The sequence below is a fragment of the Fringilla coelebs genome (genome assembly GCF_963513975.1).
Source record: "Fringilla coelebs genome assembly, chromosome: Z".
Classification (NCBI taxonomy): Eukaryota; Metazoa; Chordata; class Aves; order Passeriformes; family Fringillidae; genus Fringilla; species Fringilla coelebs.
This window is the reverse complement of record NC_140031.1, coordinates 31167962-31182906: the sequence shown is the minus strand read 5'-3', so window position 1 is coordinate 31182906 and position 14945 is coordinate 31167962. Positions and strand designations below refer to the sequence as shown.

At 37.4% G+C, this 14945-nt stretch overlaps 1 protein-coding gene across 1 annotated transcript; it reads right to left on the bottom strand.

Moving 5' to 3' along the window:
- Positions 1-3263: 3263 nt before the first annotated feature.
- Positions 3264-12995, bottom strand: TYRP1 (tyrosinase related protein 1; the record flags this gene model as incomplete). The annotated part of the gene is made up of 7 exons (XM_084224647.1): positions 3264-3469; positions 4016-4162; positions 5547-5726; positions 7112-7279; positions 7971-8175; positions 9452-9774; positions 12614-12995. The coding sequence occupies 7 exons, from the start codon at positions 12993-12995 to the stop codon at positions 3264-3266; spliced, it is 1611 nt and encodes a 536-aa protein (XP_084080773.1).
- Between the last annotated feature and the right edge of the window lie 1950 nt (positions 12996-14945).

Here is a 14945-nt window from a genome sequence, read left to right as displayed (position 1 = left end):
AAGGTCAAATGCAGCTTTGGCAGCCTTCTTTTTGTCTCCAAAATTCATTACATTAGTTCGTTTTCTCTCTTGAGTATACTCAAAACCTCTATTAATTTAATGTTGTCTAGAGAGAAGTTGAATTACTGTTAGATTATTTGAATTCACTACTAATCTACAAATTTGCTTTTCTGTAAGAGAAATAAATTTTAAAAACCAAACTTAGGGAGCTAAGAAGGCAAATTAACATGAAATTCATTAATATTCCCTATTATAGGGGATGTCTAAGAGGCCTAAATTGTTTGTGTGTTTGACTGCTTTTTGTGCCTTTGTTTTGTGATATAGTCACTGCAATGTAAGTCAAAAGAATAATGATATGGTATATAATAAGGCAAATAATTATTTGTGCAAAGAGCCTCTATCAGCAATTACATCTCTGGGTATTTTTTTCCCCTTCGTGTCATTATCAGTTCTTATTCAGTAATCTCCAAATTTTATATAAATTTCATAGTTCTAATTTGTGTGAATTCCTGCCTGAAAAATCATTGAAGGACTACACTTGTATCCAAGTGTATCCAAAAAGTTTCACTTTTTCCTTAATGGAGCCAACTTTTTGCTATTTATGTCATCGTGGTCATCATGAACTTAGCTCTATGTTGTCATCATTTCCAGGTATACGATTTCCAAGTATACTTTACACTTGATTTATACAACTTGCTTTGTACACTTGCTTTATAAAACTCTTTTATGTATAAACCTTCATGAGAAGAACAAGGAGGAAAAGTCGTGGGGGAAAGTGATGTCATATGCTTCATAATTGCTGTACCTAGGACTTCTCAGTAGTATTTTTTCCCCACATTTCCGTTCTCTCTTCTTGTGACCTTTCCTACTTGTTTTTCGTCTCCATATGAAAAGGTTAAGTCTACAAGTATGATGCAATCTATTTTCTGTTTTTTAGTTATTTTTCTTAATTTTTTCCTATGCTGGCCATCTCAGATTTCAAATCCAAGCCAATTTTACCCCATCATATTTATTCAGGAACAAGAACCAGACAGCTTCAATGAATGGCAGGAACTTCTCCACACCCAGACATAGTTCAAGTACTGCAAAAAGTGAGCAAAGGAAGAACTTATGAGACTATTGTCAAGAATGGGTCAAGCACACAGTTCTCCCCTTTTCTTGCTTCTTTAATTCCTGGGCGTACTGTTCCTTTTGTTTTATCTCTGCCATGAAAATTGATTTGGCTTCTTTCTCTTAAATGTGGCACCTGTAACTAGCAGGCAGTTGTCTTAATCTCTGACCCTCAATACGTGTGCCCTCCTCAAAACATGAGTGTATGCTTTTACTTTAAGGCTCGAACAGCTTTAATGGCTAACATCCTCTTCTCAAAATCTGATTTTGCCTTGACATTTTCCTTCTCCTGTCAAGCTTCTGTATGGCTTTTTCATCCATTGAAGTAAAAGCACTTCAGAAAGGAAACTCTATTTTTTCTCAGATTGTAAATGAGTCAAACGAGTCACAGAGGTAAAAATGTGCAAGCTAAGAACATTCATCAGGTCAGTAACAACTAAGAATAAAATCCAGGTCTCTTGATCCCAGTCCAAACTATGTTGGATTACCCTACTTTAATCCACTGAAATCAGTAAAGTGGATGACTTCTTAAGTTGCTAGTCAGTACGAGAAAGAATGGCAGGAAAAGGCATTTACAGCAGAACATAAGCTGCTGCTTGCATATGTGAAATACTTAGTGGCTAGACTGTAAGTTGGAGCATAAGAGCACAACAAAAATTTACTGTTTCTAATTAACTGTGCCATAGGTACTAAAGGTGGAATTTTTCTTAGTATCAGTTACGTGTGTAAATTTTTGTTGCTCTCCATAACTCATGCTTGCTAAAGTGCGTTGAGATGATAACCCTCTTCCACTTGCCTAGCCAAGAGTGCTTGTCTTCCTGTTTGCATCATTCTCAATGTCTCTCCTTGCGACTGAGAGTGTGTGCCTTGAGCACACCTGGTACCCACTGAAACCCCTGAGGTTAGCATGGCATGTGACCCTTACTTTTGCCTTGTAACTTAGTGTCCAGGAGGGCTGCCTCGGCCTGAAGGAGCTCAGTCTGAGTCACTTGCCATTGGGTGAAGCTGGGTTTAGACAGAAGAGAGACAAAGGACATCTTGATGTAACATTCAGTTAAAGTTGAGAGCATTCAGTAGCCTGAAACCAGGAACATCCCTGTTTTCAGTTAATGACTGCTAATTAGATTCGGTAACACATCAAAGGAAGACAATCTGATGGTTTGTTGGTACCTAGTTAGGATGAGAGAGAGGAGGTGAGGCTTGAAGCCAGATTCCTCAAGCCCTACCTCAGGCTGTAAAGGCAGGTGTCAGTTTTTTGCTCTCCTTTTGGCTTATGTTGAATTAATTCAACAACTCCTGCTCGAGGCTATTTTCCCAAGTCTCTTCTACAACTTAATGCCTAGGGCCTTCTTTCAAAGTACAAGAGTGGGTTTAAATTCCAGCATGAGACAACTGAAGCAAAGTCTTTCATTTGCTGGGGAGAATGTTCTGCAGTGGGGATAGTGGGAGAGAGGACAGGAGTGAGAGTGTCAAAAATAGAAATAAAAATTAAGCAAAGGCTTCTGCCATCTGTCCTTTCAACTGGATGCTCTTGGAGACAGCGATGTTTGAACACTTGTTTGAAGTTTCCAAATACTGGAGTGGCTTTGACGATGAATCTCTTTCCACAGATCCACTTAAAATCAGCAATTGGTTCATAACTATATTTTGTGAATAAAGTTGGATTTCATCTACCCTTCTCCTCAGAATTCCATTGTCACTTTCTGTGTGGCAGGATTACTATTTTGAAACGCATTCTACTCATCTAGCCAAGGTGTTTACTTGTATTTCATATTCTCCTTCTGTCCTGTTCTAGACTTGACCTTTTCACAAAGGTACCTCATAAAAGAATTCTGGGTATAAAGGTTAGATGAAGTCAGATGACTTGGCTACTGGCAAGTTAACTAGTGTTTGCCAGATTTTACAGAAATATGCATGACAAAGACTTGCAAGTGACCCTTGAAAGGTTCTACTATAATCAACAGAGAATTAGCATTGCAAAGAGGACTTATTGATGCCTAGGTGTGATGAAAGTGGAAGGGAAGCCTGAAGGAAACATACTGAGACAGCTGACAGTTTATGCTCTTTATTTTAAAGCAGGTGGATGACCACCATTTATGAAATAAAGCAAAAAGATCCCCAGTTTGAGTCAGATGCAAAAAAGTGCCATCTCTTCAAACAACAGACTGGCTTGGTGTTGGTATGCCATCATAATCATCTGAGTAGTGCTGATACTGGTCAGTAAGAAGAGGCTGATGCAAGTCATCTTTATTTTTCTTGACACGTACGATACATGCAGCAGCAGCAAAGATAATTGCAACAAGAACCAGTGCAGTCACTATTGCAATAGTTATCATCTCTGTGACACGGAGAGCCCGACCTAAAAGAAGGAAAACGAAAGGCAAAGATATTAAAAACAAAGTCAGGTAATATGGATAAATACCTGAAGTTCAGACTGGAACTCAGCATTTATCATTTTTCACTGAGTTGGGGAGTAGAAGTAATTCAAATTTTGTTTGATAATTCTTGTTCAAAATTTTGAAGATTTAGTCTAAAGAAGACTTAATCTATCTTGCCTCTAAAATCTGTTCTGGACTTTTCTTCTGCCACCTTGTTTGTGAGGATTTGCTTTCTCTCTAGTGAGTTAATGAATCTATTTAACACAGGAATGAGGAAATTCTGCAAGGTTAAGGTCCAAATGAGAACTTCTCCTAAAATCAGGGTGGGTACTGGGAACATCGTGGTGGAAAGTCTCTGACCAGTAGCTATACCAAATCCCAAACAAACATCTGGAAAGTAAGGCAGGAAAGCAGACAAAGGCCTTTACAAAGACAGCAAATATTGTTGGTGAAATCTGAATAAATTTCAAGAGACAAAGATATGAAGGAAAAAAAAGGAGAGGAAGCATCCAGGCTGCACGGTTTACCTGGCCACTCGACTTCATAGCTGTATCCCAGGTTTTCTGGTGCAGTGACAAACATTTCATTATTGGTTACTGGAGGCCAGAAAGGCACCATGTTGTACTGTCGGTTATGTCCAATAGGGGCATTCTCCAGTGGGTATGTTGAGATATCTATATTTGAAAGTCAAATCACATTTCTGTAAATAAATTCAAAATAAATTCCACTACTTCATTTTTTTTTTTCCAACTCAGGGTTTTAAGTAACCCAGAATTCTTTTTCAGTTGTTCCAGAAAGATTTGTTTCCTGATGTGGCAGATATAAAGTAAGAATCTCTATGCTGTCCAAGAGCAAGGCCACTAATGTTACCTCTGGTTTTGAACAGAAATCACCAGTAAATTTTTAAGAATTTTGCCTGTGTTGGGTTTTTTGTTTCTTCTCACTTGGGAAAGGAGAAATATGTCAAAAACTTTTTTCTGCATTCTTGCTTTGCCTGATTGTAGCAGTGATGAACAGGAGGGCAGTTGCTGTAAATTCCAGTGGATTTTTTTTTGCAACATTATGCTAAATCAGAAGGAGGTCAGCTGAAATAAAAACCAAATCAAAACAGAAAATCCCCAAACCAAACCAAATCAAACCAGCAACAACCACAAAACTCAAAACATAACAGAAAGAAAATACTTTGTGGTAAGATGATGTCAAACCTTGTGATAGATCATATAAGAACCACAAGGGGATACAATTGCTCTCTGAGAGCTGATGTGAGAAAATTAAATGCGGCAGGTTATGGAGGCTGCACAAAGAAGCCTCAGTTGTGCAGCAACAGCTGTCTTCTGTAGAAGAAGGAAGAGGAGTACAGATTGTCTTAAGATAATAGGATGCTGCATTGTGTGGAGGAATACAGTTGTTGCATGATTCATAGAAATAAGGATTAGATTGAATTCTCCTCTAGCCCACTGATGTAAGTCTCCTTCCTTCTTAATTTTTTTTTTCCTCCATTCCTTTCAAATCCTTCCTTCTGTTGTTCCTTTCTCCCTCTTTTTCCCTTTTTCCTGTATAACCTTTTCTGTTCCTTTTGGAATTAAAAATGCAAGGGCAGAAATAGTAACTATCCTTTAGAAGTATATGGAGATGGTTTTTGAATTCTGGTATAACAAAGGTTATATAGGATGAAAATGAATGTGTATGGCATCTGTTCTTCCTTCGACAAGAAGAAAATAGTTATTTACTCCACACAATGGTGGAATGTCCTGCCAGGGTTACAACGTCTTTGCTCTATGGAGACAGTGTATTCCCACATACTGTTTTCTTTAATTGTGGCTGCTCTGTCTGACCAGGTCCCTTCACAGAGAGTGGTCTGCAATTGGATGTCAATGGGGTGAAGAAGAGAGCTTGCTTGTTACTACTTTGTCTTTGTTAATGATACTGACTCTTGAAATTCCAATCCTCTCTCCTAAATTTAGGGGCATCTTGCTGTCCCAGAAGAAGGAGTTGAGTTTTTGTGACTACAAAGACTGACAACTAGCCATCCTGCCTCTGTCCATGAGAACACCTTACCTGCAGAATGCCGTCTCAGCCACTCATCAAAAAGAGCATCTGTAAATGTGTGCAGGAGGACAAAAATGGGGTCATTTGGTGATAAATGAGTTTGCCCTCCTGTCCCATTCAAAAATAGATGAGCCAAGTTATGAAGACTTCGGACTGCTGGGTCATATTTTCCTGAAGGATCACTGTACCCTGAATATGCAAACAAAGAAGAAAACAAAACTTCCAGTGAAGATTTTGTTTGGAAGCTGCAATCTTAGACTTTTTTTTTTTCTCTGAAGTGCTTTCATGTTGTTATATTGCTTTGCTTAAAACAAATGGGTAGCTAATTCTCTACCTACTGACATCTGGGAAATGCATAATTTCAGATTAAAATAGCCTTTATGAAAGAATGCTGGGAATGTGGACTGCAAAGCTGCTGGGTTCTACCACAAAAATGGCCAAAATAACATTATAGCATGAAAATAGAGGTATATATTTAGGCCCTTAATATCTTTCACCATACTAAAATAGTTGCATGAATTTTCTAACTGCTTACTAAAGTAGGTGTATCTTGACATTTACTCTAATGAGCTGGCTGTTAGGTTTCCAAACATCACTCCCATGCATACTGGGAACACATACTGGAAATCTTCACATGCTCTGATATTTTTTTATTTATTCAATTTATTCAGTGAAGATAGAGTGTAGCTTTGCTTGTGCCCAAAACCTCATAACCCTCAAGTCAGGTGTTAGTATCTGAAGCACCATGAAAACTCCTGTGTTCAAGCTTTGGGCAATTGTTCCAGGGAGGGATACATACAGTTAATTTTTTAAAGCCATGTTTGGACACCTGGGTATTGATAGGCAGCAATTTGAATTGTTACTTTTTAATTTTTCCTGTTAAAAGCTCTGGATTATTAAGGTATAGAAGAAGTTGTTAGGATGCTGTCTGAACAGCATAAATCAAATCTTTAGGCTCTTTTTTCTGTTTTGTGTGTGTGTGTGTATATGTGTGTGTTCTGGAGTTGGAGGGTTTAGTTTTAAATGTGCAGAGCTTATAGAAGAACTGAGTTTTATGTCCCAGAGAGGAGGAGGACTAGCCTGTCTAGCAGTAAATCCTGTACCCAAAACTCAATTACTATTTCATTAGTATTGCACTAAGTACTACCACAGCTTTCAATTTATTTTGATTTCTTTTCTTTGTTTCAATTCAGATACAAGAATAACTGCTAGAAGCCCTTGTTTGCTTCATTTAGGGATGCAGCAGCATCAATCCACAGGCAAGGACTGTGTTTTTCAACAAAGGCAACTTACTAAGCATGTGCCAAGGACCTGAAGTTAGTTTTTACTTAGCATACCAGTAGCAGACTCTTGAGATTTTTATGTATTTTAAGAGACATAAGCTATAGCAATAAAGTAATTTACATAGAGCTTATTTCCACTTAATAGTGAGCTAATACTTAATGCTAAGAACAATGTGTTCTTCTTGTCTAACAGCCTGTCTCAAAACTCATACTTCCAACAGGAGAAAGTGGCAAGTCTGCTCCCTGACGTATTTGGAGTTCCAGGTCTTTTTTTTTTTTTGCCATGTTTACCTTCTACTGTGTTACGGAAACTGTCTGTTGAATTGGAATAAAAAGGAGGAGTGTCAAATACACCAACTTCCAAACACTGAGCAACATCCTCAGGCTCTGGGAGACGCTGTACCATAGGTCGTGCTACATTTCCAGCAGGATTCCTTCGGATGGGACCACCCTCAGTACCTGGAAGCGGAGAGAAGAGAGAAAACAAGGTCCAGAACATTAGGCTGCAGAATGAATCGCTCTTGTGATTTAGAAAAATTTTCTACAGACTTTCATGTGATTTCCTGATGAGACCTAGGCCAAGATTATTGAGGATGTCCTGATAGAGTAGCTGGGAAAAAGATTATGTAAATTACTAAGCCAGAATTGGTGATTTCTTATTTTTTGCCCCATATTTCCATGACGATGCTTATATGAAGAAATTTACTAGTATTTTAAAAATTATTTGAATTTGGTTAGGTATGTTTGAATGTGGTATTACTCACATTCAAAACATGGCATGCATAGTTATTATGGGGGATTTGTTGGATGTTTCATTTTAGGAGCAGAATGGCATGAAGGTGATAAGTGGAGTAGTCAGAAGAAAAGTTAAGCTTCAGTTAAGAAATAACACTGCCAGATGTAATTATTTATGGTGCAAGAGATGAATTGGTACTGCATAAGAAGGGAAGGCAAGGCATTTAATCTTTCTTCTGCTACAAGCTCCTGATAGTATGCATTATCTCAACAGACTGATGAAACGTGGATCAAGAATATTCAAAAAACACTTTAAGATCTTTTGGCTGGAAAAAGTCACTGCAATGTAAAGCATTATATTTATTTATTATTAAGAGAATTTTCTCTCCAGATATCTTTCATCATTCATACTTACTGTTACAGATGGTTCCCAAGGTTTCATAATCTTCTACATTTTCACATAGCACTCGCCACTGAGAGAAGATTGAATTCTGGCTTATAAGAGAGACATCAAAATTGCTTCTAGCTCCCATCAAGTCATCTGAGCAGATATCACAAGTGTTTTGTCCTGTTGCAAAGTTCCAGTAGGGCAGTCCAAAAGTGGGGTCCTGTAGCATGTTCTAATCCACATAAATATGGTGTTACTATGTGTTTGACGCAGACAGCTATAATATTTACTTCTAGAAGGATGTTGAAAAAAACAGCTAAATACATCTTAGTAAAAGTCAGAGTCCTGCCTTATAGAAGAGAAGAACTCTATGTAAAATTCATGTGGAAGCTTTTGGTAGTTTTTCACATTGATACTTTAGTTCAGCAGAACAGATAGCTGTACTACTGAACTGAATCATGGATCTCCTCCACTAATAAGACAGTACCTCTCCCACAAAACCATATTGTGAGCAGCAAGAAGCATAAATTTCCACTGACCCCATTTTCCAAAATATTTTTAATGGCCTGTCAGCAAAAACAGTCTTTGTAGTGTACATAATAACTTGATCAACTGTGGAACTGAAGGAAATATTAAGAATAGGAGTACTGGCTTTTCCAATTGGCATTGTTTGGTTCTAGTATGGGTTAGAGTTGAACAGTTCTGGAGTTAGTGAGGCAAAATTACTTTGACTAATGATCAAGTCTACTGACATAAATAGGAACATATATTAAATCACAGACAGAAAGAACTTCTCAGGGCTTTCACTTAGAGAAATGCCACTGATGACAAATGTGTATCTTGGAACAGAGTTTGTGCCTCAGCCTGATGTAAAGCAATTAAAGCTAGTGGAAACACTGAAGTGATTTCAAACACTATTTAGTCCTGACCTTGAAAACTTAATTCTTGCTTTTTTAGGAAGGATGGTGGTTCATAAAATACTATACCCATTTTGTGAATAGGTCCGCATAAGAGAAGGAAAAAACAGAGAATCATTGATTTATGGAACAGGGTATAACAAAACACTAATTTCTCTTACCAGTTTCACAAACTAAATGTGATTCTGAATCCCTAAGCTGTCTCTGTTACCACTTTCTTCAGAATTTCTTCTGCTTTGGTTAATGTTATTCAAGAATAATGGCTGTGAGATTAAAAACACCACTTGGTGTTGGTCCAGTAAAATGTCCATACCTAGAATATTTTTTTTCCATGACTTTAATGGAAATTTTATGTTTTCTATTGCTCTGATTAAAGTATTATATTTAAACATCTCCATAAAGGTGATAGTCTGAAGCCTAAAATGCACTCTATTAAATTTTCTATACCAAATGAGTTACTGAAATCGAAGCACAATCACTTCAACATGTAGGGAAAGCTGCCGTCATTTTTGCCTATTTTAATATGGACTGAAGTTCCTTAACTGTACAAAACATACCATGAGTACCAGTAAAGATTTATAGGAACTTCACCTGCATGTCTCTTTCAAGCTGCAACAGATGGTATCTATGCCACGTGACAAAAGCTGGTCCCTCATGAGAGAAATCAACTCCTCCAAAACTCTGCTGCCCTGCACCGAGGAAAGTCTTCCTGACGGAATAATAATGAGACCACACAAAGTAGTTATAAATGGAGATGTTCTCGAACTGAGGCGTGTTGCCATCTGGCCCAAAAATTTCTTCGCGTCTTCGTGTGGCAATAACGATGTCAGGGTGGACTGTCACCTTGGCTTGGTGCAAGGCATTCACAAAGCGATTCCTTTCTTCTGCACTTAGGTCCAAAAGATTTCTTCTGACTGTGATGGTACAGAAGAAGCAAGTTACCAAAGTAATAGACACTGAAGTCTGATCTCAGAGAACTTGTCTATTGTGGTCCTAATAATTCTGGGTAAGTCCCTTTTTCTTCAAGTATTCACTCTTTTTTATTGGGGAAACTCACTGAGCATAAATAGGTAATGTTATTTATTTTGAGAAAATCTGAAATAAATTAAAAGATAGCTCCAATCCTTGTAATTTTAGTACTTTTAAGAGTACTGATACAGATTATCTTTCTATCCTGCTTGACAAAAGAGAAAGATTGTTCTTTGTCATATAAACTTTTCATAATTTATCTGATATATTTAAGGTTTCCTGTGGTAGTGCTCTACAAGAAATAAACACTATAAACCAATTTATAATAATCAGAAAGTCTCTGTTTGGCAATTTAATGAAAAAATAATTTTTTTATTCTTGAACCTTTGTAGGAAAAATGGCAGATTCACCACTCAATTATTTCAATTTCACACAGTACAGTACCACTTTAATCTGAGATTCTCTCTTATTTTATCTCTTTACCTTACATTATTAACAAATGCCACATATTAGTCCTTTTTAGCAGTATATCTCAAAATAATGAAAAAATCCCATTGTCCACACATAGAGAGTGAAACAAGGAGGAAAACTGACTTGTAGAAATAGCAGTGTTTCAGCATGAGGAACTGACTTCAGATCACCTCAGTTCTTCTTTCACCTGGTCTGAGAAAACCTCTGACTAAATTTAGATTAAGATAAAGATAGAATTCTTCACAAATGTTATTCAGTATTTACTTATTGTAATTTTAAAAAATACTGTAAAAATCCATAACTCATTGTCCAAATTAGTGATCAATTATGTTGCTACAAGAAGCAACAGATCTTCAACATGAAACTATATGAAGAGAAAAAGTGAATTATGTTTCACTAAAAATGATTCAGTGAGGGATATTTTAGCTTCTGAGAATTCTGGGAAATTTAAAAAAAGTGTTTCCTGAAACATGAATTTCATCCAAGAAGTGTGTATCCTGAAACATATTTTTTTGTTTTGCAGAACTGAACTGATATGAACTGAACCTCATCACTGAAGTGATGTGGTTTCAGTTTTGTTGGTTTTTTGTTTGTTTGTTTGTTTGTTTGGTTGGTTGGTTGGTTGGTTGGTTGATTTGTTATGTTTTTTGTAGTGTTTCAAGTAGAGACCTATAATTGTCCATCTAATTTTGATTTACATATGCATCTTAGCATTTTAATTTTTAGAGTATATGCCTGAACAAGAAAAAATTATGACTATTATTAGAGTTAGTCATGAACTGAGAAGATATGAAGACACCAAACTGCATTTTACAGCAATTTAGTATGGATGTACCAACAGTAATCCAGTAATTGTTTCTAAAATCTGAGCAAATGGGGCCAATGGGTCTGTGAATGGGCAAAAGAGGTGACCTCAATATGGAAACTTAGAACATAATAGGAAACTAAATTGCACATTTTAAACTCAGGCAAGTTATCATGCATGATTTATCTGATTTATTTGGCATTTTAATGCATTGTAAAGGATTTAATGTGAGATAAGTAAAAAGTGCTGTTGTACATTCTAGAAAATCACCTAAAACTTGCCTGTCTCTAGTTTTACATTAACTTTGTGTGTAACATTTATCTCTTAATTATTCTTCAGAGTTGTTATCATTGTAAAATAGAATAGGCCAGAATATCAGAGTGCAATCTGGTTTAGCATGCCCAATTCACAAGTAATACTTTCTGCTTTCTAGTTTAGTTCTTGAAGCTCAAAGAATGAAAAAAAAAAATCCAAGATTTTTTTCCATAGCCATCAATAAGTTATTATTAAGGAATTGTTGTTAAAATAATAATTTGGTAAGTGGTCCTTTGTTAACCCTTTCTGGGACATGCTCTAACATCCATGGAATGTTCCCTTGTCTGGTGAACGTGTCGGTGCTGATTTCTGTTTCTGCAGAAAGAATCGCTGCATATTTGTGCTAGAGACCTTTTGTTTAACATGTCAACAGAACCCCTTGCTCATTTTGGGGGGAATTATGGATTTTACAGGATTTCAAGAACATCTTTGAAGTTAAAAGCGTATAAATTTAAAAATAAAGATTGAAATCTTGTCCATTCAGATGGTTTTCAGATGAGAGCGAGGCTCCTTCCCCAGACCTGTTTGTCTTTTTAAATTTCCCTATAATATTCAGTATTTTTCCAGTCCTGCAAGGATTTCATAACAATTTTTTGAAAAAATTAAATAACTTTTTAGTGATATGCTAGACTTAACTGAAACTGGAGTACTGAAGAAGGGCTTACCATGTCCTGGACTGATTCATTTGAGCTGTCCACAGTCATGACTATTGTTTTTAAAGATATTGACAGCAGCAGGGACAGTAAAAATATACCAGACCAGGTATATAGTTTAGAATTGTATTAAGGAGCTTTGAATGAAAGTAACAGCTAAAACAGTCACAAGGTATAAAACCTATTGAGGTACATATTATTCCCAAACACACTCACAAACATATGCACATGCCTATATACATTGTTTTACTCTTAAATGCAAATAGTACCTTTTTTGTTTCAATATAGATGCTGTTTTTTTTAATGGACTTTGATGCATTGAATCAAGGTTTCTTTTCTTCCTTTTAGTGGATAGAAAGTAAAGTAATTTATATACATGCAGAACAGCTCCTCTAGCACCTGCCTTAACCCTTTTAGCGACATACTAAAATGCTAAAAAAATATGATGGACATTTGGTACCTTAAAGAGAACAAATCCACTAGGTACATTTAGAAGCAAGTACTGACAAATGGCAATTTCCATATTTCTGGTGTTCTTACCTATGCTGATCTGTTGGCTGCAGGTAGGTCCAGTCCAGCCAGGCCGGCAGGACCCGCAGTTGTAGCCGGAGAAGTTCCCATTGCAGCGGCAGGTTTGGTTGAAGAAGCGGATGGGCCATTGCTCGCGGTCGTCCCGCCCGTCGTGGATGTACTGGGGGCCGTGGGGCCGCGAGTCGACAGTCACGGGCACGCACCGGCCCCGTCCCGTGGACACGCCGCACCGGTCAGTGCCGGGCCCAAAGACAGGGAAATAGTCTGGGCAGCACATGCCGCTCCTCAGGGACTCGACAGTTGCGCACTGTCGAGGGAACTGAGCTCCAGCTTGGCCCAACAGGATAAGAAGCAGCAGCAGGGAAAGGCAGAGCAGCGTGGGGATCCGCATGACAGCGGGTCAAGCAGAGCCGGCTTGTTCCCAGAGCTGGCTGTCCGCACACGCTGATTTCCTCTCCTGTAATGGAACACCCAGCTCCCTCTATGGAGAGAGAGAGAAAGCAAGAGAGAAAGCAGAATAAAAACAAGTGATACAAATCTCTGGGCTACCCCTTTCAGCCCAGAAAATTCCCTCTAGCTCTACACTTCAATGCTCTTATCTGAAAAGGCGAATGACTCTGACCGTAGACACTAATGTTCTTCTCATTATCTGCACGAAAGGTAGCAGGCAAATAGATCTATATTTGCTCATTAACTTCTAAATTCTTCCAAAATGTTCATTCATATTTTACGCTTGCCAGACACATTTGCTTCACTACCACAAAGTTCTAAAACCTAAGGCACCGGTTTTCTGAAACTTTTTCTTTTCGCTCCTCCTTCCCTCTCCCATTTCATGCCTTTTCTGCATTTAACTAGCACATCTTGTTCTCCCCTCTGGTTTCTTGCTGTTCTCCAGTGCCAGCTCCAACATAAAGTAAAGCTATACTTAATGCATTGTACCTGTTTTCTCTTCTTGGTACCCCTCCACTGCTGAGATCTTGTTCTATCTCTGCACGTCCTATGACTGTCTAACCTGAAATAAGCACAGCTAATTTCTCTCCTGGTTCAGTCTGCCTGCTAATCCTTCTTGTACCAACACAGTATGGCTTGGCCTCACCCTCCTTCCTCTCTTAATCCCCTTTCTACTTCAGTGCATTTCTCTGGACTTTAAGTACTTGAACAGCACATGATTTCTTTCATGCTTATCTCCTTGTGATTTTACAAGTTTTAGCAAAGGTCAGAGACAAATACTTGAATTCAAAACAGAACAAATGTGAAGTTGGTTTTTGTTTGTTGTTTTTTTTTTTCAATTACTGGCAAAGAAAGGCTCATTTGAAATCAGACAAAGAACAGTGGGGAAAATCGCATTTAATAGACACTTAGAAAAAGTTCTTAAGATGGCATTTTCAAGATCAGGCTGAAGTAAATGACTAAGCAATGTTATTTATAAAATTAAATACTCCAATTTTTAAACTTAAAACTTTAGTTTTACAATTTATTTAATACTAAAATAAAAATACAATGATCATATTGGAATTTTGTGAAATACCAAGTTCTGAGCAGGTGCTATGAAGGGTAGTGAAACAAAGAAATTGACAAATCCTTAAATTAAAAAAATGTTTCTTTAGTGACTGCAAGGATGATTTCTGCTGTGCAAAAATGACCTTATTCAAGTTGTTACTCTCTTTCTTAGCTTTCAATAAGGATGTATGTCAGCAAGGTGGAGATATGTCAAGTAGGGTGAAGATATGTCAAGAAACATCTTAACTGGCATCAAGACAAAACATTAACAAGTTTCTGGGAAAAGGTTCAATCACACTGTAACTGACATCAAGCAGGAAATGGATTACCTACTCTATCTGCTTCCCTAGATGCAAGTCATAATGCAAGAGTGCACCCAATTCCGGCAGAAAAACGAAACAGGTTTTTGTGTGTTTATTCTTGCCAACCAGCCATGCAACAGAGCAGTGAACCTTGCTCTCTGTGCCTTGTATAACTCAACATGCTTGCTTCAGGGTAGGACCTAGATTTTTAGTACACTTCTCTGTCTGTGTAATTCAGTCTCCATTTGCAGACAGCAATATTTCCTAGTCCTCAAATAAATCTCTTTTCTATTCTGACTTCCACTTCATTCTCCATTTTAGCCTATATTCTCTTCTTTACTAGCTTATCCTGCTTCTTTTCAAGCTTAAACCTTTTCTCTTTGAACAGGTCTATTGGGACACATGTGACACAAATTCACTGTTTTCACATCAGAAGGTAAACCAGAGCTGGTAAAAAACCTCTTGAGATTTTATCTGAAAAGAACCTAAAGTTCAAAGAAGAAGCATACATGTTCTAGCTATGAATATTTAGCAGATAC